The 26,594-nt window shown below is 43.1% G+C and overlaps 1 protein-coding gene across 1 annotated transcript in view; it reads right to left on the bottom strand.

Annotated features, from left to right (window-relative positions):
• The window catches only part of CDH13 (cadherin 13), a 1,033,853-nt gene that overhangs the window by 137,277 nt on the left and 869,982 nt on the right, over positions 1-26,594 (bottom strand). Inside the window, exon 8 of the mRNA XM_030863234.2 lies at positions 18,830-18,970. Coding sequence (XP_030719094.2) covers positions 18,830-18,970 — 141 coding nt within the window. The remainder of the gene's footprint in view (positions 1-18,829; positions 18,971-26,594) is intronic.

The raw sequence follows: 26,594 nt of genomic DNA, 5'->3' as shown, positions 1-26,594 counted from the left end.
ATGGTACTGGCACAAAAACAGAAAGATAGATCAATGGAACAGGATAGAAAGCCCAGAGATAAACCCATGCACATATGGACACCTTATCTTTGATAAAGGTGGCAGTAATGTACAATGGAGAAAGGACAGCCTCTTCAATAAGTGGTGCTGGGAAAACTGGACAGGTACATGTAAAAGTATGAGATTAGATCACTCCCTAACACCATACACAAAAATAAGCTCAAAATGGATTAAAGACCTAAATGTAAGGCCAGAAACTATCAAACTCTTAGAGGAAAACATAGGCAGAACACTCTATGACATAAATCAAAGCAAGATCCTTTCTGACCCACCTCCTAGAGTAATGGAAATAAAAACAAAAATAAACAAATGGGACCTAATGAAACTTCAAAGCTTTTGCACAGCAAAGGAAACCATAAACAAGACCAAAAGACAACCCTCAGAATGGGAGAAAATATTTGCAAATGAAGCAACCGACAAAGGATTAATCTCCAAAATTTACAAGCAGCTCATGCAGCTCAATAACAAGAAAACAAACAACCCAATCCAAAAATGGGCAGAAGACCTAAATAGACATTTCTCCAAAGAAGATATACAGACTGCCAACAAGCACATGAAAGAATGCTCAACATCATTAATCATTAGAGAAATGCAAATCAAAACTACAATGAGATATCATCTCACACCAGTCAGAATGGCCATCATCAAAAAATATAGAAACAATAAATGCTGGAGAGGGTGTGGAGAAAAGGGAACACTCTTGCACTGCTGGTGGGAATGTGAATTGGTTCAGCCACTATGGAGAACAGTATGGAGGTTTCTTAAAAAACTACAAATAGAACTACCATATGACCCAGCAATCCCACTACTGGGCATATACCCTGAGAAAACCATAATTCAAAAAGAGTCATGTACCAAAATGTTCACTGCAGCTCTATTTACAATAGCCCGGAGATGGAAACAACCTAAGTGCCCATCATCGGATGAATGGATAAAAAAGATGTGGCACATATATACAATGGAATATTACTCAGCCATAAAAAGAAACGAAATTGAGCTATTTGTAATGAGGTGGATAGACCTAGAGTCTGTCATACAGAGTGAAGTAAGTCAGAAAGAAAAAGACAAATACCGTATGCTAACACATATATATGGAATTTAAGAAAAAAATGTCATGAAGAACCTAGGGGTAAAGCAGGAATAAAGACGCAGACCTCTTAGAGAACGGACTTGAGGTTATGGGGAGGGGGAAGGGTGAGCTGTGACAGGGCGAGAGAGAGTCATGGGCATATACACACTAACAAACGCAGTAAGGTAGATAGCTAGTGGGAAGCAGCCGCATGGCACAGGGATATTGGCTCGGTGCTTTGTGACAGCCTGGAGGGGTGGGATGGGGAGGGTGGGAGGGAGGGAGACGCAACAGGGAAGACATATGGGAACATATGTTTATGTATGACTGATTCACTTTGTTATAAAGCAGAAACTAACACACCATTGTAAAGCAATTATACCCCAATAAAGATGTTAAAAAAAAAATAATAATAATAAAAAAAAAAAACCTAGAAGTGTTATTAAAATTTCTCCAGAAATGGGTATTAAGCCCATAGAAAGCTTTTTTTTTTATTTATTTTTTTAACATCTTTATTGGAGTATAATTGCTTTACAATGGTATGTTAGTTTCAGCTTCACAACAAAATGAATCAGTTATATATATACATATGTTCCCATATCTCTTCCCGCTTGCGTCTCCCTCCCTCCCACCCTCCCTATCCCACCCCTCCAGGCGGTCACAAAGCACCGAGCTGATCTCCCTGTGCTACAGCCACTGTGGAGAACAGTATGGAGGTTCCTTAAAAAGCTACAAATAGAACTACCATATGACCCAGCAATCCCACTACTGGGCATATACCCTGAGAAAACCATAATTCAAAAAGAGTCATGTACCAAAATGTTCATTGCAGCTCTATTTACAATAGCCCAGAGATGGAAACAACCTAAGTGTCCATCATCGGATGAATGGATAAAGAAGATGTGGCACATATATACAATGGAATATTACTCAGCCATAAAAAGAGACGAAATTGAGCTATTTGTAATGAGGTGGATAGACCTAGAGTCTGTCATACAGAGTGAAGTAAGTTAGAAAGCTTTTTGACAGAATAAGCAATTTCAATTTTATTTCACAAATCAGCTTCTCAAGTTTTCAGGTGGGAAAGAAGTACAAATAAACTGGTCGTATTGACTGGCCATAGATAACACAGGCCCAGCTAGGAAAACCCCAGACCACCTTGAATATATTTCATTTGCCTCCTAATCAAATACTGAATGGATATAGATGACACACTTTAGCCCATAACCTTGTAGATTAAAAAATACAGACTGCAGAGGCTGTTTAGTCTTAGAATTGAGGGCAATTAGTTTTTGTCTTAGGTCAGTTTTTGCCCAAATAGGTAAGATATTCTCCCCGGGTTTGTGGGAATCTAGACTGTATCTCAGGAAGTCACATGGATAAGGGGTATAGGGTGTGGCTTACCAGTGGAGACAGAACAGAGATGGGACAAAGGCAAAAAAATAAATGTCCACTTTCCTCACAGGCAGGACTATGCGGTAAGTACTGGCCAGATGCAGGAAGATAAAGGCCCCAGGGAGTTTTGCAATTAACAAGTTTTTTAACCAATGCCTAGAATTGGAACTAGTCCTGTCAGAGGGCTCCTGGGAATTGTTTTTATACATCTATGCTGACCTACATCTACTCTGTCAGGCTGCATTTCTGGAAGTGCATTTACTGGACCAATGAATAGGAAAGGTTTTAAAGGTTTTTGATAGTGTCTGGATGAAGGGTCTACTCTTGAGCATGGCTCTGCCGCCTCCTCCGACGGGACCTATTTCGAATTGGAAACAGGGGACAAAGCCAACTGCTGAGAAAGAGAGATGGGACAAAAGAGAGATCAGAGAGGTTGAGGTCAGCCGCCAAGCAAGTAGCAAAAGGGGTGTTATGAGTTAAACAGAAAGAATGGAAGACCCCTCCACTCCCACCCAGGTTAGGAAACCATGTTTATGACTTGCATTCAAAAATCATCTATTGACTCACTCACCTTTAAATTTCCCTGATCACAGTGCCTGGCTCATAGGAGGTGCTTAATTAATACTCATGGAACACCTGAGTGTCAACTACATCCTAAGCACTTTCAGATTCCTCATCCTGGTATTTATCCCTCACAATATTCCAGCAACACAATTATAACTGCATTATTCACAGGAAGTCGCCAGGGCGGCTCCGTGTCTTAACATGTCCAGATGGCTGATGGCTTCCCTGTACTCCTTGGGCCTCTGGCATCAAGTCTGGCCTCAAAACAGTTACAAAGATGAAGAACGTGAAGCAGCCACGTGGTAACGCCAGCGAAAGTAATTTAAAAGCCCCGGAATAAGAAGCAACCGCGTTCCCTGTCATTTCAGCTGGGCAGAGCTGCTCTGAGGGAAAGGCCCTCCTCTCACCTGGCTTTGAGATGCTACATTTTCTGCGCCACCTCACTCATTCGTGTTTGTCTCCTGCTACCCCACGGCTCACCCACAAGCGCAGGCTGACTTTGCCTTCAGATTCACAGGCCCTTGGGCTGAGGTGCCTCCTGGAGAAAGCTCCAGACCTGCCCTCACAAAGCGCAGGGCGCAGATGCACTCGACTCTCCCCAGGTACCAGCAGCTGAGCCGTCCCCTCCCCTTGGGACCGTGGGCCAGTGGTGGTCCAGCTCAGTACTAGTGGATGACACCCCTCACTGTTCTGAAGCAAAAAGGGGGGAGAATATGAGTGGCAGAAATTGCAAAGATAAAAAAAATCATATTTTCTACAGGTTTGAGAGGTAAATACCAAATCCCAGGACGGGCAGAGGAAGTAGACGGCCCCATAACTGTGAAACCAGGTAACAGACCCTGTTAGCCAGTCAGTGGCATGTGGGGTGGGGTTGGAGGGAGATGGAGAGAATGAATCTGCAAAAAATACATAGTGAGGGCCTCTCGCAGTGGTCAGGGTGTGAATGCGCCATTCTTTAAACATGTGCATGGGGGCTTCAACGCAGAAGCCAATAAACCAATCTGGAAGAATTAAGCCTCTCCCGGGACCGTGGATCTTGGAAGGGAACACAAGGGACTCATCACACACACACATAGACACACAGACACCCACATACACACTCACACGTAAACATACATACACCCCCCCCACATACACACATACACACCACAGACACATACACACTCATACACGCATACACACACACATATACATACACACACAATTTTATTTATATTTAGGTGGGGAAACATGATTAACTTGTACACAGCGGTGTGCTGGTAAATGCTTAACAACTGACTCCTCAGGGGCAAAAAAAAAGCCCTGATTTGTAGCTTGTGTCCCCACCACGGCTGATTCAAGCTACCAACGTGATGTCAAGCACACAAAATTGGGAAAAGAGATGGACTCAGTCAACTTTCGCAAAGCCAGTGCAAGGCGGCCTGGTGCAGCCCTGCTTGTGACCACCAGGCTAAGCTCATTCTCTTTCAAACAGGTTCTGGGTAGACGGAAAATGTAGCTTCGATCTGTGCACATCCCCTTTTTCAGGGAACAATCCTACCCCACGCCTTGGGGTCACACTGGTGCTGTCAACCACAGGCCTCACTTTTCTTCCTCAGAAATGGGAATGTGACCTTGGGTGGGCCAATCATTTCATCATTCCCTGGCACTCAGTGTCTGGTCTGAGTGACCCTGTGACCCAGTACAACCAATCAAAGCCTTTCTGTGAGATTACTGCTTGGTTCTGGGCAAGAGGGTGTGCATGTCTTCCTTTGTACATAAGCCACGGGGACATAGGCCCAGAGGCCATCTCACCTGCCATGAGGAGAGAGCCTACCAGAGAATAAAGCCAATACAGAGAGACAAGCAGAGCTGAGAGATGGAGCGACATATAGAGAACATTCTGATGATGCTGTCCGAGCCCTGGAGGCAGCCACATCTGAGGTGAGAAAGCCCTTCAATGCGTTCCCCAGGGATGAGGACCAATGTTCCCCAGGGATGAGGACCAATGTTCCCCAGGGATGAGGACCAATGCGTTCCCCAGGGATGAGGACCAATGTTCCCCAGGGATGAGGACCAATGCGTTCCCCAGGCATGAGGACCAAAGCGTTCCAGGATTTGCTCATGCTGGTTCAAAGTGAGTTTCTGCTTTCAACAACAAAATGAGTACAAGCAAATGATCTTTAACTCTGAGAAATTAAAAGCAGATTTTCTTGAGGAAGACTGAGCCTCTAGTCTCAGTCTTAGTCAAATTGATTTGTGTTTTCAACTTCCCAGAGCTGAAGGAAAAGATATTCTGACCATTTCTATACAAGGCTGCTGTAAGCAGTTAGTTCATTTCGCTGGGGTTTGTTGAGGCTTTCCTCTGAGCCCGTCATGTGGGAGGCCAGTGCTTGGCTATTACAAACCAGACAGCTAACTGCTTCTGGCTCTGATATATAGATTTACAGCTCTGAATTGAACCTGTGTTAAACCATGCATCTAGGGGCGATTAGCAAAGGCATCTGCTTCTATTTGCAGAGCTGCCGGGCAAGAGTGCTGTTTGTTGGATTTGATGTAACGCAACAAATATTCTTTGCGCTTCCTCTGTGTACACTGTTCTGTGACTGAAGGGGAAGAAGGTGACAAATGAAGTTGTGTCTGCCCTCAGGGAGCTCCAGTCTGGAGACGGAAGAAATGGATACCTATAATGCTGACCCAACGCATGCTGGGAAGAATGCTGTGATTGAGGCAGGAACAAAACGCTGGTGAAAGAGAGCCGGTTAATTCTGACTAGGAGACCTGAGGGACCTTAAGGGAATGCATGGCTTCCTGAAGTCTGTTAGTGGGGGAGCAGACTCACACGGGGTGGGCCACCTCTCTCACCCATCCTTGTGCGTACACAGTACAGGCTAGCCCCAGCTCCTTCTTTCAGCCCCTCAAAGGCCACGTGCATGCCTCAGGGCATTTACATAAGCTGCATGCTTTGCTCAGAAGGAGCTATCCTAGCACCACCTGCATCACTTCTCTTAGCAAAGCCAAGACTTAAGAGGATGACAAATTACTTTACGACCTCTCCTTTCCAAATCTCCGACCAGGTCTGTTTTCCTTAGGTCATGTTCCCAAAGCTCTCTGAATTCATCTGTGGGAGGCACCCCTCTTGCACTCCTTTAATGTCTGTCCTCCCTACTAAGCCACAAGAAGACAAGGGCTTGCCCATCTTCTTTAAGTCTCCAGCCTGCAGCTCACTGCCTCTGTTAGCTAAGCACGCGGTGAGGTCATGAAAGAAAGCTGAGGCCACTTTCAACCCTGCTAACTCAGAACAAGTATATCAAATGCACAAAAGATCTGTGAACTTGAGGAAGCACATTATTTCATTAATGTTCGAGAAACTGCAGTAACGAAAGTTATAAATTTAAAAGATTTAAAAATCGTTATCGGAGATAGCAGACTAGTATAAAAAAGACCCTAGTTAATGAACCAAAGTTTTTCTTGCTTTATAGGCCTTTGCCCGAATTCTCCAGTGAGTAAAACCTGGATTTCAATCGAGATATCTAATAATTAGTGTACCATTATAAGCCACTGACAGCGATACCGGAAGATTCTGAATTAGATATGCACGTGAAGGTATATAAAGTGGAACTGTCAATATCTTTCCAACAACGCTGCTGCATTCAACGTAGGTTATTTGATTTGGTTGTTGAGAAACTAACAAAAGGCCAGTGTGTCGGGGGCCTGGCTTCTTTCACTTCTGAATCCCACAGAACTAGAACAATGTGTAAAATCTCAGAAAGCGAGTCTAGCGTAATGGTTGAGACCTGTGCTCTGGAACCAGGCACCTGGAGGTGGCATCCCTGCCCCAGCATACTACAAGCGTGGGCGTGTTTCTAACATTCCCATGACTCAGTTTCATCATCTGTTTGGGGATGGGGATAATAAGAGTACTTATGTCCTAGGGCTGCTATGAGAATTAGATGAGTTAAGATGCCTAAAGCACTTAGTACCTCCCATAGATAAGCACTTAATCACTGTTAGCTTAAAAAAATTGGTTTTCTGGATGAAAACATTTTTTATTTATTCTTTGCTTGTAAGAAATGATTGTTATATTTGCCCACTAGACCTATCAAAATAAAGACACAAGACTACTAATCAAATTCACTGGCAATTAGAAGATCTCTCCTGGGCTTCCCTGATGGCACAGTGGCTAAGAATCTGCCTGCCAATGCAGGGGACACAGGTTCGAGCCCTGGTCCGGGAAGATCCCACATGCCGCAGAGCAACTAAGCCCATGCGCCACAACTACGGAGCCTGCGCTCTAGAGCCCACGAGCCACAGCTACTGAGACCATGCACCACAACTACTGAACCCGTGTGCCTAGAGCCCGTGCTCTGCAACAAGAGAAGCCACGGCAATGAGGAGCCCGCACACTGCAACGAAGAGTAGTCCCTGCTCGTTGCAACTAGAGAAAGCCCGCGCATGGCAACAAAGACCAAACACAGCCAAAAATAAATAAATAAAATAAATTAAAAATATATATATATTAAAAAAATAAATAAAATAAAATATCTCTCTCCTTTTTTTTAATTTGAAGAAATTGTGGAGGGAGAAAGAGTAGCTTACACTCATCCTGGTGAGGCCAGGGGAGAAGTGTGCATGTGTGTGTGTGTGTGTGTGTGTGTGTGTGTGTGTGTGTGTTGTAGTTGTACCTAGGGCTTGCACTAAACACTGTCCTGATTTGAACAGAGAGGCAGGTGTGGCAACAGGGAGGCAGGAGGTGATGAGGTGATGCTGGAAAAGTTCAGGCAGAACTGAGATTGGAGGTTATAAGCCCTGCATCTTCAGCAGTCCCTGGTGCCCAAGTGTAAATGGAAAAACCAGATGGGTGTTCTCTGAGGAAAAGCCCTGCCAAGGAATGCTGGAGAGCTGACCCGAAGGGCAAGACCATGGAATAGGAACATAACAGCTGTGCCTGAAGTTGGCAGATGTGCTCTGAGAATGGGGTCTACAGACACTGCGCTGGCGAGTCGTTAATGCCGGCATGGTGCAGAAGCAGCTTAGTGCAGGGTTGAGAGCATGGGGCCTAGACTCTGGGCAAGTTCTTCAGCTCTCTGAGCCTCAGTCTCCACACCCATGAAATGGGTATGACAATGAGAGTCTCAGGGTTGGCAGCAGGAGTGAACAGTGGAATGTATGTAAGCCTCTTGGACACTGCCTGGCCCAAAGCAAGTGCTTTCAGATGTTTGCACTGGCTTCTGGATGTTTGTTTAATGATACAGAGGATGAAGGAGCAGGTCCAGGAGTGCTGGACAGACAGAACTTCTGACAGAATGGCCAGTCTTGCCTTTGATAAAAGCTCATTACATATTTGCTATTACTGATGGAACACCTGCTAAGAGAAGACACCTCTGAATTTGCAAGGAAAAAGGAGGTGCAAAGTTCAGAATCTCAACCTCTAGTTCCCCAGTGATCTGGGGAGGAATCAGCCCGCTTAGCCTCAGCTTTCTTCTCTGCATGGGGGTGAGAACGAGACCCTTTTCACTGGGTTGTCCAGGTTTTAGGTAGGAGAGAGTATGTGGAGTGTGGAAGGGCTTCATAAGCTTAAAAACAACTGTGTAAATGTCCACTAATGCTGGTTCCCTGCTGTTGTTATTTCCAGTTCTGTGAAGGATATAGGTGGTGGGTCGTGTGTGACTGGTGGCATCATCGCCAGCAGTCTCTGACCATAGGAACAATGGTATTCCTGAGCAGCATGGGGGCGCCAAGTCTTGGAAGGTCTACCCTTTACTGTGTCCGCCAATGTCTTCCCCCTGCACTTCTGGTGAACCGCCTCCTTGCCTTGCCTGCATGACTGGGCCCAGTCTCACATTCCCCGCCGTCTCTCAGGCTGCTCCAGCCACACTGAACAGCTCTCAGTTCCTCAAGCAAGACATGCTCTTCCCAGCCTCCATGTCTTCACACGGACCCTCTGCATACTCCCACGTCTCACTGGCATGGGCTGAATTTTGTCTCCCCAAAAAGATCTGGTGGAGTCCTAACTGGCACTATCTCAGAAGATGACCTTCTTTGGAAACAGAGGTGACCAAGTTAAAATGAGGTCGCAGGGTGGGCTCCAATCCAATATGACTAGCATTCTTATAAAAATGGGAAAATTATGCACAGACACGCACACAGGGAGAAGGCCGTGTGAAGATGAGGGCAGACGGGTGACGCATCTACAAGCCTATGAGCGCCACAGACTGCCAGCAAACCACTGGAAACGTAAGAAACGGGCATGAGCAAACGCTCCCGCAGAAGGAACCACCCTGCGGATACTTTGATCTTGGACTTCTGGCCTCCAGAACTGTGAGCAGATGAATGCTGTTCAAGCCACACAGTGTGTGATATTTTGTTACAGCAGCCCTAGGACACTAGCACAGTCACTGTAAATGTCACCTCCTCAGTGAGTGTCATGGCGTGTGTACACAATGTGTCCATGTACGGTGATTCCATCTTGTCGCTAGGGACCATATGTAGCTATTTGCTTTGCTGGTCAGTTGTCCCCACTTTAGACCGTAACTTCCTGAGGTCAGGGACCATGTTAGTCTGGGATGTTGTGCTCACCACACTGCATCCCAGCCTAACACAGTCCCTGGCAAAGAGGAATCATGGAATACACTTCTGATGGATGGGCTGGTGAGTCAGTGAATGCATGAATGAATGCACTTTGGAAGGCAACAGTGTAATGTTACGATATGCAATAGGTACATTCAGTTAAGACAGGCTTCTTGAAGAAGATACTTCTCATAAATTCCTGTCTTCTCAGATCTGGGCAGGTCGACAGCAAAATAAAATGCTGCCTATACTGGGAAAATTGATATTCAGCCTGTTACTAAAACAGATTTTAGTTCGGAAACAAATGAATATATTAAATCAATTCTGGATTATTTTGTTTAATCCCACTTAGAAGAATGAACCCACACAGAACTCTGGGGCTGTGGAATATTTTCTTTCTTGTTTTTAAGTTTGCAGGAAAAGTCGAGTCTGTCTCTACTCTGATGATTCCTTTATGTATAATTTATTAACGTTGAGTTTTCTTTCTTTCTTTTTCTTTTTTTTACCTGACTGGTAGGGAAGTAGATTTAGGGCTCTCTGCAGTTATGCAGATTCGTTTATTCACTTCTGGAAAGGAATTTAACTCCAACCCTCTCGGCTCTCTGCACCACAGAAAAATGATAAACCTTAGGATCCCTCATGACTTTGTGCTACAGTAGGGCCTTGGTTTTTCACCGGCAGCAGTATTTTGTGCCACAATGAGGCTGGCCTGGGATCTGCAATCAGCCTTGAGCAGCCTCCCTCGGCGCTAAAACCAGAGGGTTGGTTGAGGTTCTTTCTAAAGCCCCTTTCAGCAACATCACTCTCTAACTTTTCGATGGCCTCTGTTGCTTATTGTCAAACATTTATAATTTATTCACTCATTTGCACATTATTTGGTTATGTTCCAAAGCTGGGTGCTGGGGCCAGAGCAGGGAACAAAAGAGACAAAGTTCCCTTTTGCGTGGAGCTTACATTCTAATCTGGGGAGACTGAGAATAAGCAAATAAATAACTTAATTGTATGGCACATTAGAAGGTGAATATTATATATTATTAGAATAAAATAAGTGCAAACTAGGATGTGTACATATTAGAAAAGAATAGAATACATAACAGAATATTACATAACGACATATGATGGTGTGCATGCAACACTGTATATAATATGGAACTGCAATAATATTTAATAGTATATTAGAAGCTGAGACACCACAGGTGGTAAAAACAATTTGCTGCATGAATAATAATTTCATCTCTAGTTAAACTTTTGATGTTGCCCCTGTGCTGAGTCCTAGAAGCAGTGATGAAAAGGACCTGTCCCTAAATATCAAAGCATCTAAACGATGTTGGGAGACAGGCTCAGTGGTGAGACTCTGCCAGTGGTAGTAAAAAATTGCTTTCATTGTCACTGAGTTGCTGCTGACCCTCTGAGCATAACCAGAGGTTTAGCCAAGGCACAGAATCTGCATAGAGGTTCACACAGAGACAACAGGGATCAATGCATCATGAGTATAATTATGAAAGAACAATTAATGCAATAAATCATGTGGCTATCTGGTCTACCTCTACAAGAGGCTTGAAGAACCAGCCACAAGGTAGATTACAGTTTTTCACTTTAACAAATCCAGACGTTTCGACATCACAAACGCAGTGCATAAGCGACACGCGCATTTTCGACAATGCAAGATTTCTCACCCTGCTGTCTTTGAACAATTAAGTCTGGGAAAGCACACACTACCCTTTTCCTTAGCGGGAAAACTCTTGTTTGGATGATGGCGTCTATTTATAGAGCACTGCTTACATTTGAACAAATGTTTCACTTCACTCTCTTTTAGTCGAGAAATCCAGCTGTAGACCTGCTGTTTCAAGTACCTCTGAAATTTGAACACTAGGAGATTTAGTTGATGATTTCGTGTTTTTCTACGACCTTGGTGCAAAGAAAGCAATGAACTCACCCCTTCCAAGTGAAGATAAATGGGGAACGTGGGCGTTGGCTGTTTTGCAGCCAACCCTTTTTCAATTATGTGATGGGAAGCTGGGAATGCAATTTGCAATAGATGGCTCCTGGAGTCCTTGGACAAGATGTTGGCCTGGATGAAGATGGACCAGGAAGTGATGTAATCTGGAGGGATGTGACCATTTGCACAGCTGGGAATTGGTGGTATCCGTGCACTGAAATCACACTGCTCTATTCTCTCCAAATATTCCCTTTCTGTACATATTGGGATACCTCCATCTGCCAGCCAAAGCACGGGATAAAGATCCCAATAGTGTATGTTTGGACTCCACCCTCCAGAAAAGTCACTTGTGTCAGATAATTGAAATGGGTTCGATCTTCTAAGAAGTATGTGGTTGGTTTTCTGGATTAATCTCTATTGAGCAAGCAGCATATATAATTATGTGGTCAGTGTTTAGACACAGGCACCTCGGAATTTAAAGGGCTCTCCTAAGGGAAATAAACTCTTACGGAGAGTTTCATTTAAAGCACTCAAATATATTGCATGGAATCCTGGAGGAGTGGATAAATACATTCACTTCGGTTAGACCTTTGGCACACAAAGGTACATTTACGATCTTTATACCTGGGGCCATCAAACTACCAAAAACAAATGAAGAGATCCAAGAGTTCAGAAAACTCCCAATACTCATGTCAACTCAAGAGCGAAGGAACGGGAAAGCAAAGTCTGCCTCTAATGATGCAGTTCAATTCCCTCGGGGTTAGTGATTTCTTGATTATCAATATCAAGGAGGAGACACAACATTTTTAATCTTTTTACTAAAATGAGTTGATTTTGAAGCAAATGGTATGAGAGGGGGTGGTTACTGTCAAAACTAATTATATTTCTTCAATCCATGTTTTTAATGAAAATATTGTGATGTTTTGTGCTACAGTGAATTCCACATACACAATATCTACTGCTTTTCCCTAGTAATCCAGGTTAAAAAGCTAATCCATATTTTTCTTTGTTTATGGTAAGTGGGGCAAGCTGCTTCTAGACCATCCCTCAAATCTAGGATAGCTCAAGAATACAGATGTCACACAAAACCCCCCACCTATTTGAAAGCACTACAGAGCTACGAAGACAGCCAGAACTTGAGAATCCAGGATCCTGTTGAGAAGGGAAGTTTACTGAAGTGAAGCCAATACTTTATGGAACTTTTATCCTTAACGCAGTTTCTAAATTATAAAGGCACAGGGACAAAAGGCTAAGAATCTGAGCAGAAGAAAGTGCTGCTAAGAGACCAGGAAGCTGAGCAGAGCTTTCAGCAGTCTCATGGGGATGACAAGACCACTGAAATTCAGGGTGTCCAAGGCAGAAGGGCCCTTGTAAAAATACCCATCTTTCAGCTGGGGCCCCAGAAAGGCTGTACCCAGGAGTAAGGGAAACCACGATGGCCCTCATGTAAGACTGAAACTCGATGAACGAATTCAATCCTAGACTGATTTAAAGTCATCCTTTTCTACTCTTATTGGTTTACAGAAAGCAAAAATGATAAAGTTAAGGAATAAAACAAATGTTATCCTGACATCATCTTGCATCAGATATTTCATTAAGAGGAAAAAGTAAATTTCTGATGTAAGAAATAAAATAGTTCCTTGATTGATAAACTTACTAATGAAGAGAAGTGAGTCATAATGAACACATCGGTAAAGATTTAAATTTCTTGTGATTTACCTGCAATACCAACATCAATAAAGACAATATAAAACGCTTAATATGTTTCAAAACAACGATGTGGGTGACATAAATAACAAGTGTCGTCGATTTAAAGATTAGTCTTTATACAAGAACATTTGAAACTGCAGAGCTCATATATATATGTATACATATGTACATATATAAAACATATATACAACAGAAACTTGATAGAGATTTCCTTAAATTTAACCACAATTCTCAAAATTTACATGAGTTTTCCAACAATGAAATAATGTAGTAAAGGTGAAAAAAATGTTCCTAAACTCTCAGTAATACAGAGCAAATTTCTATCAACCCTGCTATAGGAAAGACTAGTCTTTTTGCTCTCTTTCTATAGAAAATGGTTTTGCATAATTATTATATAAAGAAGAGACCATAGAGTTTTCAAACATGTAAGAGAAAAAGTATTATAGGGCAAATTAGGCAGTTAATTAAGAAAATATTTTTATTATGAAAGCTCATAGTCCAAAGAAAAATAAGACTCCTAAAGCATTAAGGTCCTTGAAGACTTTTAGGAATTGGAGACTGGACCCCAGCACCCCCTTGATAACTTAATGCAAATATCTGCTGGTGGCTCAGTTTCACCTAGCTGGCTTCCGGCTCACACCATTTATCTTCACCCCTTTATGAAAATCAGAGCATTTACCCATCCCTCATCTTCCAGGAAGACAGGGCCTTTTAAGATTTATGCCATTTTTACTACATGTATTGTAATGTTATAGCTTGAACACTGAAACATTTACTTTAGAAAGAATTCATCAAATAGCCAAAAAAAAAAAAAAAATCCTGTTATTCAGTCTTCATTACCAATTGCCATTTTAATTAAAATCTGAAAATCAACTGATTGAATAAATGAATGAAAACTCATTTAAAAACCTTATAATCATTTGCAAACACATTCTTTTAAAATTAATAGCAAGTCTGTTAATCCTCATGACCTGGGGTTTATGTGAAAATGAGTTATTCAGTCAGTATGTGTTGAGCATCTGCTATGCTATAAGTACAAATCACGTGTCTTTTCTTAAAAAAAAAAAAAAAAGCAACTTTAGAGAGAGAAATGGACAAGTCATTTTGCTCTAAATGGGACTGAGATTCTCAACTATAATCCAAACTCTGGGTTTGGAAAGTTTAACTAGATTTCCTAAAATCATTTCCAAATACCTAATCTAGAAAAGTCACAACTAACATGCAAACATGAACTAACAGTTAAAGCCACGTGTGAAAGCTATTAGGAAAACTCACGGAAGACTCTCCATAGGGAGACTAGTGCTTCTAACCCAAATTTTCATGAAAATCAATGACTAAAAATTGATTTCATGTGTCAGTAACAATTTAAAGTACTTGGTTCATCATATCCAGTGAAACTGTTCTCCAGTTAAAATCACCTTCAGGAAACATTTGGCAGAGAGTGAATTATTGAGTGCCAACTGGGAATGCAACAGAGAATAAGAGAGGTGTGGGCTTTGCTTCTCAGCAAGCTTACGGTCAGTGTGAATAAACACTGGGGAACAAATGATCTTAGTTTGCACTAAGAATGTGCTGTTTAAAACGCCCTTTAAAATATCTCCTTCCTTAGTAACAACCGCTATATTACCAAGGGCTGCAACCTGCCAACTAAAGATAGCTGGAGTTTTTCTCAGTCACCCTCACAGATCAGGAAGGCTAAGGAGACATAAGTCATTTGACTTTCTGGGGAATCTCTTTAAATGACGTTTACTTAGGTGGCAGGTCCTCCTCTGCCCTTCTCATTTCCTGCTTCTTTCTACCTGTTACATGCACATGATGGCTGGCACCGCGGTGACCCTATTGTACCACGAGGCAGCTTTGGGGAAGGCAGAGAAGAAAGATAAGAGGAATACGGTAAACTGACAATATCATGGTCTCACCATACTGGCCTGGGACTGTCTACCTACGGACTTCTATGTGAGAGAAACTATACCTCTAACCCATTTAACAGAGCATTATTTCCTGTCTGTTATTTGTGGCCAACTGAAACTCCTCTTTTAAACAGATCAAAAAATGCACCTCTCTGGAGATGGAAGACCATGTAAAATAGAATTTAAAAGAGAGATAATAACCATATACTTTCATGAATTTCCTAAGAAATGTCCTAATATATGCAGAAACTTACATAAGGCAACATCTTCTTGGACAGGTTCCTGGATACCTTTAAGCCCAAATGATCACCATTTCTATTCTGGGATGACTGAACCTTGACCTTCATCTCTGAAAATTATTTCATCTTTAAGATCACAGGGTCCATGTTTCCTCTCTATTCCTAGTTCATCCTGTTTGACCACTTCCACACCCAAGACCACTACCTTTGGGCTGAGTCCTTATCAGTCCTCTTTTTCTGCCTAACAGGTTCCTCTTAGCCTTCTTTGCTTTTGCCCACAGTGATGAGTTTCACAGATTCCACCACCTCTCCTCCAGAATTACTTCTCCCCTGGAACTTGAGGGTCTTAATCACGTATTTTGAAGTGCTTGAGCAGGTTCATAGATCGCTTTCAAGGAAAACAGCAGCCTTTCAACATGGAGGGGAGATGGCCCTTTAGATAAGAACGTCATTTGGCCTTTTGAATTTTAGAAACATCATCACCATCATGTAATCATCTTGCTCACCGCAGTCGTCTTCCTCACCACCTTCCTCGCCGCTGCCTTTGTCCCACTACCCTCGTCATGACTGTCCTCACTACCGCCTTCTAAACGCCCACCATATCCCCATCGCCAACACGCCAGAGAACATGAAGTGACAAGCACTAGGGCTCTTCACCACTCCGCTCATTTGACGTTCACAAGAGCCCAATGAGGTGGGCTTTAGCATCAGCCCCATGAACAGGTGACAAAACGAGAATGTAGATGGTGAACGTGCTCAGATCCCGTGGCTGGTAGGTGTGATATGAATCCAGTTCTGGTCCAGAGCCCAGCCCTTCACATCACTGTTATACTGCCTCTAGCGTTCATACATGTCCAAAATGTATGAATCAATGACAAAGAACATCAGCCATCCTGGAACACGCTAGAAAATTTAATTGTGAATTTGATATATCCAACATTGGCAAAGACTCCTATGGGATACCTAACATCTAAGAGAGAGAATCTGATGTACTTGCTAGCTACCCATTTTTCTCGTTTTGTTACTTGTATCTCCATATGAGTTGTGACATCAGCTCTGCCCTGAGAGAATCTCAAGCTCATTGTCCAATGTCCATTTTTTTAAAAAATAAATTTATTTATTTTTGGCTGCTTTGGGTCTTCATTGTTGCGTGTGGGCTTTCTCTAGTTGCGGTGAGCAGGGGCTATTCTTTGTTGTGGTGCGCGGGCTTCTCATTGCGGTGGCTTCTCTTTTTGCGGAGCATGGGCTCTAGGCATGCAGGCTTCAGTAGTTGTGGCTCGCAGGCTCAGTAGTTGTGGTGCACAGGCTTAGTTGCTCTGTGGCACATGGGATCTTCCCGGACCAAGGCTCAAACCCATGTCCCCTGCAGTGACAGGCAGATTCTTAACCACTGCGCCACCAGGGAAGCCCCCAATGTCCATTTGAAGAGAGTTTTGTGCTTTTGCCAATATTCACAAATGAATACATTTTCCATTATATTACTTAAGGTCTCTTACTTTAAGATCTATGTTAAAATTTTTCCTTGGATTCATTGGTATTAATAACAACAACAACAACAAAAGCCTCTCACTCACAGTATTTAGTCCATAACTAGGTACACAATTCTGAGCTTAGTTTAGGCTCCACTGAAATAACTAATTAATCTCACCCACCTGGTAACGTTAATAGGTTTTCTTATTTTAGATTGGGGTTATCCAATTTCTATTTTCATTACTATATCTATATTGAATATTACACTGTGCCTTGAGTTATTCTTTTGAAAGAGGTTTGCAGGAAATTCTGCAGATAAACCAATATCTCCCAATGAATATCCCATGAATACCAGCTCGATGAGCCATGGTGAGATGGACCAGGAAAAATTATTCCCAGGCCAAATAAGTCTGAGAAACCCTACAGACCACACCTACCCCTCTTAGAGAAACACAAAGCATTTTAAAGGTACCCAGAAGTCCTACAGTAAAAGAAATCTTTCACACCATTCATCTCAGTGTTCTCCATATCTGTCTGACCCTGAAATCTCTCCCCACCCCCTGCCCTATAATGATAATAACTTGTGGAACTAATTTCTTGGAACACAGTTTGAGAAACATGGGACTAATAAGCAATCTGTATTAGCAGCTATAGAAACAGTGTCATGGGAGCAACAGAATAGACCGTCAGCTACGTGGACTTTGTTGTTTTGAGGTTAGAATTCTGAGTGTCCAAGACACCACTGGCAGAGGGGGAGACTTCCACCTCGTGAATGAGTCATGTAGGGCTGCTAATGTGGAGAGCTCACTGCGGAGCCAGGGGGCTGAGAAGGGCCACCTGGGGTAGCCCTGAGACACTTGAGAGAGGGGTGGGCAACTGCAAATCCAGACACGGATCTTTTTTCTGAATGCCCGGGAGCGTAGAAAATATCAACATCTTCCTTGGAAGCAAAGCACTGCAGCTGAGAGCATGGTAAACAGGGAGCTGTGCTCACATCCCATTTCTGCCACTTACTCTGCCTGTAACCCTGGAGATCTAGATTCTCTGAGCTTAAAATAAGCACTCTCACTGGGTAGAAAATGTGGCTCACGAATCCAACCTCACACGGTCAGATGAGGCAATGGATCGAGGGTGGAGAGCCCGTGGTGGTGGTGGATGTCCAGGAAAGGTCTGGCAAACGACGGGGCTGTCATTACTGATGCTACACTCCTGTGCAGTAAGAGGGGTGTCAAGTCCTTGGCTCTGGTCCTGACCCCCAAAGAAACCATGACCACAGCACATTTCCATCAGATGCACAGTGCCAGTGACTCCCTAGCCTGGATACAAATTCAGCAGCTGGATGAAATTTTGCATACTCAGCCTGTCCCCAAACATTGCTCCATTGGAAAAAATGGGAAACAGCAAGCACGATCCACAATCATAAAAGCACAGGAGCTGAGAATAGTAATGTCTCTGCCAGACAAGCTAACTTGGTTGTTATTGATAAGCTCCTGGGCCACCCTGTTATGGCCAAGAAAATCTGCTTTACCTTCTTGATGCTTTTCCGTCCGGCCTCTCAATCTGTACTTGCTGAAAAAAATTATTGTTATGCTAAAATCACAACAGGACTCACACAATTCAGCGCTAAATAACACCAATAAAACTACAAAAATGGCACTTTGGCATTAAAAGTTGTCTTCTTATGGACTTCAACGAGATTCAATGCTTTTGTTTTCATAATGCTCTGGTATTTTCAGCTTTACAAAAAAAAAAAAAAAAAAAGAGAAAAGTGTAAAAGAGTATTCCAGCAAGACACCATCTTCTCTCCACAAAGGAGGGTTTTGATGTCCCAAGCAGGGAGCGGGCTAGGGCTGTGGTACACTGAATTAATATTAATCAGCAATCACGGCCATGAACACAAGGCTGGCATTCAACAGGGGTTTACCTCTTTCTTGGTGAATTTAGGCGAGTGATCGTTTTTGTCATCGATCATGATTGTCGCTGTGGCCGTGCCTGTTAATCCAACATCCAGTCCAGCCATATCTTGAGCCTCAATGATCAATTCATACTTGGGATTTTCCAGAGTCTACAAAGCAAAAGCACAACAGAGGATGACATTTAGATCTGGGTTATCACTCGGGGTAGGGGACATGCATGTTGCTCGGGCTGACGCTGTGTGCCCCCCTCCATCTAGGGCAGGCGCCTTTCATAGCACTCTTACCTGTTGTGCATAAATGTGTCTTTGGAATCTCTCCAAGGCAAGACAGTCACCATTCATAGACTAGAGTTGGCTGTGGGGATGGAAACTTAATATCATTTCCCTCATGCAATATCATTTACCACCATAATTCCTTGATATTATTTTAAGGGTTGCATAAAATTAATCATATGCATAATTTATAATTTATTTCATCATCTTCAATTATTAGGACTTGAGGTTATTTCTAGTCTTCTTAAAATTTTGACAATTTTAAATAACACTGCAATGAACATCTTTATTCAGGAAGCTCTCAATGTATTTTGACTTAAAAAAAAAACTTTAGGGCTTCCCTGGTGGCGCAGTGGTTGAGAGTCTGCCTGCCGATGCAGGGGACATGGGTTCGTGCCCCGGTCCGGGAGGATCCCACATGCCGCGGAGCGGCTGGGCCCATGAGCCATGGCCGCTGAGCCTGCGCGTCCGGAGCCTGTGCTCCACAACAGTGAGAGGCCCGTGTACCACAAAAAAAAAAAAAAAAAAAAAGATTCCAGGAAGTGGAATTATTAGGCTAAAGAGTATGAACATTTTAAGAGTATTTATTGATATTTCAACATTGCTTTCAAGAAGATCTTACCGATTTTCGTATCATTCCTATCAGGATGTTTAGTTTATGACCCCAGGCATGGCTTGTCGTTAAAGAACAGCTGACCTTGCCCCATGAAACACATTGGGGGATGAGCATGATTCTATAATGGCTGTTGAACAAGGATGCAAATTTCTCATAGCACTTGCCCTTCTCCAACTTGCAGTGAAGGTAGCTGTGGACACACACCCCAGGGTAGCTTCAAGCGCTAACTCTATTGGATATGTGCTGCCCCGCCTCCCCAAGCATCCATCCCATCCTCCTCTGGTACTGATGCTATACTTCCTTTGAGGGTATCATCGCTTCCACACTCTTAGTACACGTGGAGTTCAGGTAGGGTTGACTCTATCCCTGGACTAGGGATGGTCATGTAGCTCAGGCTTGTACAATCAGGGCCTCCCATTCCCATTGCCATGTGATAGGCACATAACCCAAGTTAGGCCACCTGGGATTGAAACTCAGTTCCAGGACATATTTCTTTAGAACTTGTAGGCAAAAGAACTCCTCTTTCTGTTGGACTTGAAGGTGGTAGGACCAAAATCTGGAGCTGGTGGTGACCATTTGCAACCACACAGAGAAAGGCAGCCTGAGAAAGAAGACAACACAGAACTGAGAGGAAGGGATGGAGTTCTTTTAATCTAATTTGAGCTCTTTAATAGTCATTCTTGAAGCCAGAATTTACCCCTCAGATTTGTGAGTTCTATGAGCTAATAAATTTCTCCTTTCCTTAAGACATTTAATTGAGATGTTCTGTGAGAAGCAACAAGGGAATTCTGACTAATATTGCAACGAATGCTATGATCAATTATCTGGTTATTTGCAAGAAAGTGTAAGAGCGATTGTATCACACTAGAGTATCACAATAGGCTCTTCACAAGAGTATTCCAATAATTTCACGAATACATTGTTTTTCCTTTTAAAATTTTCCCCTCTGCAGAAATATTTTTTTTGACCAAAGAGAGTTATTATAATTTTTTCTTTCATTAGTTCATGCATTCCTTTAGTTGGAAGTTATTGGACATCGAGTCTAAATATGGTGTTGGGGATATAGGGATGTGAAGAGGGTCCTTTTCTTTAAGGGGTTCAGAGATGTTTACGGTTGATGACAGGCATGTTCACATATAACTGTAACAAAATAGAGTCAGAGCTAAGCAGACGTACATACAAATTCTTTCGCTGGCACAAACGAATGACACGTTGGCTTAACTCTCCTGTAGTTTAATAAATTTTATAAATAATTAAAAAAAATGAACCAGCCAACTCCTGTCTCCTCATATAAATAAAACTTTATGATTGCAATGGGAACTCGATTGATTAACCTAGTGGAAAATCAATTAGACTATGAACTAGATATATTGCAAGGTTTGAGATGAGATGTTCCAAAGTCTCAATTTTCTGCCAAACTTAAGGCTACCAAAGAATATGTTTGTACTGTCAGAGAATATCCAATTATTATAAGGAAAATAGAAACGATACAGTCATTTCTAAAGTGGAAAGTGAGCATTCCTCTCTACCCACCCCCAACCCCATCTCCAAGAGGTAATGTTGTTAGTAGCCTGGTGTCTCCCTCCTTTGTCCTACACATCACACACACACACACACACACACACACACACACACACACATTTTAGATACACATATATTTAAACAAATGATAGCATTCACACCGCTGTACAATCCGTCTTACCATATCACTTTCACCTCTGCTTATAGATCTGTCTATTCATTTCAACAGCTGTATAACAGCCCACTGTATGGATTCAGCATAATTTATTCAATCATTCCCTACTGGATGGTCATTTGTTTGAGTTGTTTCCAGACCAGCATAATTTATTCAATCATTCCCTACTGGATGGTCATTTGTTTGAGTTGTTTCCAGACCAGCATAATTTATTCACTCATTCCCTACTGGATGGTCATTTGTTTGAGTTGTTTCCAGATTTCCACTTTGAAAAGCAACTCGAAGATAAGAAGTCCACTGGCCTATCAGTATTTGGGGATTTTTCTATAATAAACATAATTGCTTTCACAATGACAAAAGTAATAAAAACAAAGTAGCCAATGATAGAAGCACCTCCTCTGAAATGTGGAAGACTTAGAGAAAATTGCATATGTATGAGCCCCCTTGCTCTTACACAACTGGAAAACCTTCCACTCACCTCTGACCTGCCTCCCACTCCAGCTGAGCCTTTTCTAGGAAGTCTGCCCCTAAATCCCTCATACTTGAAATATACATACACATGCGCATTTCTGCACTGCTCAGAGGTCACTCTGCCTTTGTTATTCTGCTGGACAAGGGTCCTAGGCAGCCCACAGCTGCCCATCGTCTGGGAAGAAACATTGATGCAGAGGAATAGGCCCTGGTGGCCACGTGCACGTTTGTCTCCCTCACAATAGTTGAGCGAGTCACAGTTAACTCCCTAACCCCAGGTGGGACAATCGGATTCCGGGAATATGAAATGTGAAACCAGGCATCACGGAGACAGAACGTAGGGCAAACCCTCTTGCCTCTCCCATGCTGCTCCTGGGCCCAATAGAAGGGTTTTACCTTCTTTTTTTTGTTTGTTTTTTTAAATAAATTTATTTACTCATTTTATTTATTTTTGGCTGTGTTGGGTCTTCGTTGCTGCCCGCCAGCTTTCTCTAGTTGCAGAGAGCGGGGGCTACTCATTGTTACGGTGGGTGTGCTTCTCATTGCAGTGGCTTCTCTTCTTGTGGAGCACGGGCTCTAGGCCTGCAGGCTTCAGTAGTTGTGGCATGTGGGCTCAGTAGTTGTGGCTTGTGGGCTCTAGAGTGCAGGCTCGGTAGTTGTGGCGCACGGGCTTAGCTGCTCCACGGCATGTGGGATCTTCCCGGACCAGGGCTCGAACCTGTGTTCCCTGCATTGGCAGGCGGATTCTTAACCACTGTGCCACCAGGGAAGTCCAGGATTTTACCTTCTTGAATGTTCTGGGAGGACAGTTACCACGCTGGTGCTCTTCCCCGCCCATACGGGATGCACCCCGTTTGGGGGACGAGACCGTCAGCCATCCAGCTGTTCTGTCACTGGTGAGTGAACTGAGCAGGGGGCAGGAAGCTCACTGTCCTCTAAAGGCCAAGCTGTACTCTCCTTGGCACGATCTGATTCTTGGCTTTATTTCTCTCAGTTGGTTCAAGGCTCAGAGGGGAGACAGGTATGATCAACTCCAATAGAAAGAGCCTTTCTGGCTGAGTTACACTGAAGGCACCGCTCTAACCAGAAAGATGGAAGCTCTGCCTCTGAGATCTGGGCCTGTGCTGGCTCTTCAACTCTCCCCTGGATTCTGTGACACACTCGGCGTTTATTCAGGAGATTCTTTTTGGCACTGAAGTCAGCCAGAATCAATTTCGGTTTCTTGCCATCAGAGGAAACTGTGGTGAGGACAGTTACTTGTTCACCCAATCCTATTTCTTTTGACTGCAGGGCATACAGCTAGACTGTAAGAGGAAATTCTGTGACCACTTCTGGCCAGCGGAATGTGGGCAGAAGTGATGGACTGACCTGGCCCCTAAAACTCCCACGTAATCCTCCGTGTTTTCTATTCCCAAAGAGGAAGAAGCCTGCATCTCCAAATGACTATATGGCACAGAGACCCTTTGCTGACCTGCTTTAGACTGAGACGTGAACAAGAGACGAGCCGTTGTTCAGGTTTAAGGGAAGTTTATTACAGTGCCTAGCCTACCCAGACTAATTTGAAGGCTATGTTTCCTGTTTGGTCTTATTTTGAACGCCCATTCACTATCTCCCATAAGTGGATGACAAAGTTTTCAAGGGCAAGGACCATGCCTTTGACCAAAACACCGAGCCAGTATGCAGCACGCAAGCTGGGTGATTTACTTTCATCATTGATAATGATGATATATTACTGTTTCCCTGAACTAAATTATATCTCAAAGGTCTGAGCATATCAGTGGCATTTCCAAACCAGAGCCATTTATTCTCAGGGAATGGCTTATCCTTTGGGGAACTCCAGCTCAAGGAGATAGGACTGTATTTTGACAAAGAGAAGCACTGTGTAAAAACTGGGAGAATGAAATTGACTGCTGTGATGTTATTTGAAGCTATCTGAACTGTAAGACATATCTAAGAGTCAAGCTGCTCTCCTGGTTTGAATTCTGCAGCTATGCATCTCTACTGTATTTGCCATCTCTTCCTGGGTGTCTACTTGCTACCAGTTAATATATATCCTAGAAACAAAAGGAAGATGGTGTGTCTGCAAGAAAAAGCCTCGGGTGTATCTCCACAGACACGGGCTGGGTTCACTGATCACACTGATTTGAAAAGCAAACATTCCATCTTGAAAAACAAAGAATCAAGCCATGTCACTAAATATGGCATGTAATCAATCACTGGACCCTTGATGCTTTACACAGCTACCGTGACTGCCATACGAGTGAGCATTTAACGGAACATTTATCACTAATAACAAGGATAATGGTAGCTGTGGGGGGGAAATCAATGAATAAATGTTACATGGAGAAAGGTTCTGCCATTAACCCATGTGGTACCCCATCCTCCTCTTGCTTCATCTTGAACTGCCCTCCATACCTCTTTTCACACTTTGTCCAGACTGGATTTCCTTCTACTGTACCCCACTTTTTCTTACGTTTGACCTTTCCACCTCTACTTCCTCCTTTAGGTGAATTCCTGCTCATTTCTTTTTTTTTTTTTTGCGGTATGCGGGCCTCTCACTGTTGTGGCCTCTCCCGTTGCAGAGCACAGGCTCCGGACGTGCAGGCTCAGCGGCCATGGCTCACGGGCCCAGCTGTTCCGTGGCATGTGGGATCTTCCCGGCCCGGGGCACGGACCCGTGTCCCCTGCATCGGCAGGCGGACTCTCAACCACTGCGCCACCAGGGAAGCCCCCCTGCTCATTTCTGATGGCCATCCTTCACTGCACTGAAGCTCCATGAAGGCAGGGACCTTATTGCATAATGGGGTAGCTGACACTTAGGGAAGGATATCAGCATTTGATCAGCTTCACCTTTTAGTAGCTGAGTGAACTTGGTCACGTTACTTAAGTTCTCCCTGCCTCAGTTTCCTCACCTGTCCAATGGGGAGAATAATAATACTTCTAGGGTAAGTGAGGATTAAAATAGGTAAGGTAAAGTGCCAAGCATGGAGCTTGGCATGTGTAGATGGCTGCTGTTATTATGTACTAGAACCTTTGGAAAGTCTTCTAAGGATGTGGCAAGAAGCTAGGATGGCCTCCAGGGACAGCCAGAAGGAACTGAATGCTGCCAGCAACCACTGAAGAGCCCTGAAGTGGATCCTTCCCCAGTCAAACCTTCTGATGAGACTGCAAATTCTGCACCAACACATAGACTGCAACTCTGTGACAGTCCAAACTGTGAGATAGGAAGTATCTCATTTTGGAGTAATTTGTTATGCTGCAACAAATAATGAATACAGTTTTTCTCCAGCACTATCACAGTCTGTAATATTCTCATTTATTGATTACTTGTTTATTGGCTATGTTGACCCTGACGACTTGAGCTCCATGAGGTCAGGGACCTTGTCTTGTTTAAAGTTTTATCTCCCAGCTACTAATTCAGTGCCTGGAACAAGGCTGTTATGCACTAATTAGTCACTTATAGATACATTTTTTATAAAATAATGAATTACAAAGAGTGATGTGCCTGTAAATGTTTAACAGCACATGTGCCTGATTTGCAGCATTTGTCAATTTTGGTGGTTTAAATACTCTTACCATGGCTGATTTCAAGCTAGCAACATGATGTCATAGAGTACACAGTTGGAAAGTGATATACACAATCAGTTATTATCAGCTGGTAAGAGTTGGCTCCAGCTTTTAAACTGTGCTTTAAGGGTCAAGGAAATCTGTAAGAGTCTTTTTCAATAAATCCTTTTGTGGTCTAACACTGAAGGTATTGTTAGTGAGAAATATTAATATGAGATTTATGGGAAAGATGTAATGCAATTTGTTTATTTATTTACTCATCAGCTTTGCTCGGATAGGCTGAGACTCCTTGTGATATGGCACCTGAACAGGGACCACATTCTTCTGCACCTGACACCTGGTTTATAAATACTGCAAGCAGATTGGTGAAAACATTATCTGGAGCAGAACAAGTTGTTGTCTGTCTGGAGTTTGATTTATCCACTCTGGCCACATAACACTGGGGAAAGGTAGTCCATAAATCCAGCAGGAACCGTGTACATTCCCTTGTAAAAGGTGCCCTTTTCCCACTGCAGACAGCGAGTGACATTCCTCCACCTTCCTATGAGACACGGCAAGTCGGGTTTGACTTGTGTTTGGCTTTAGGCCTCCTTTTACTTTGCTGCTCACCGCTAATGTGAACGTTCATGTACTTGGCTGTCATCTGCTGTGTTTTCATTTCGGCTGGGGTGTGGTGGATAAGGAGAAGGCATAGCTCATTTCCCCAGATTTACTGGTTGCTGACAAAGTCAGCAGGATGGGGAAGCAGCAGGGGAAATAAACACAGCCTCTTAGACATATGCAGTTGGAATAACCTAAGTGATAGATTTCAGGTTGAGGGATACCAAAATCAAATAAAACATTTCCATGTGAAGTGTACTTCTTCTGATGTTACTGATGAGTCACGGCAAATAAAATGCCAAAGGCATTCATAGCATACCTGGAAAAATCACACCCTTCAGACCCAAGGCGGTAAATATTTGACATTCAGGTTGATTCCACTGAAACATTTATATAGTGTCTACTAGGTTCAAGTAACTCTGCGAGGATGTGATGAATGATACAGATGCTGCTTTCAGTCCATTTTTAGATAAATGCACAGAAAGCAAGTATGTAAGGTATGATGAGATAAGTGTTATTCGAAGTGTACCAATTAAGGTCTATGAGAAGGG

This window comes from Globicephala melas, chromosome 19 (assembly GCF_963455315.2).
Source record: "Globicephala melas chromosome 19, mGloMel1.2, whole genome shotgun sequence".
In the NCBI taxonomy this organism is placed as follows: Eukaryota; Metazoa; Chordata; class Mammalia; order Artiodactyla; family Delphinidae; genus Globicephala; species Globicephala melas.
The sequence above is the reverse complement of the archived record's forward strand: the minus strand, read 5'-3'. Positions and strand labels throughout refer to the sequence as shown.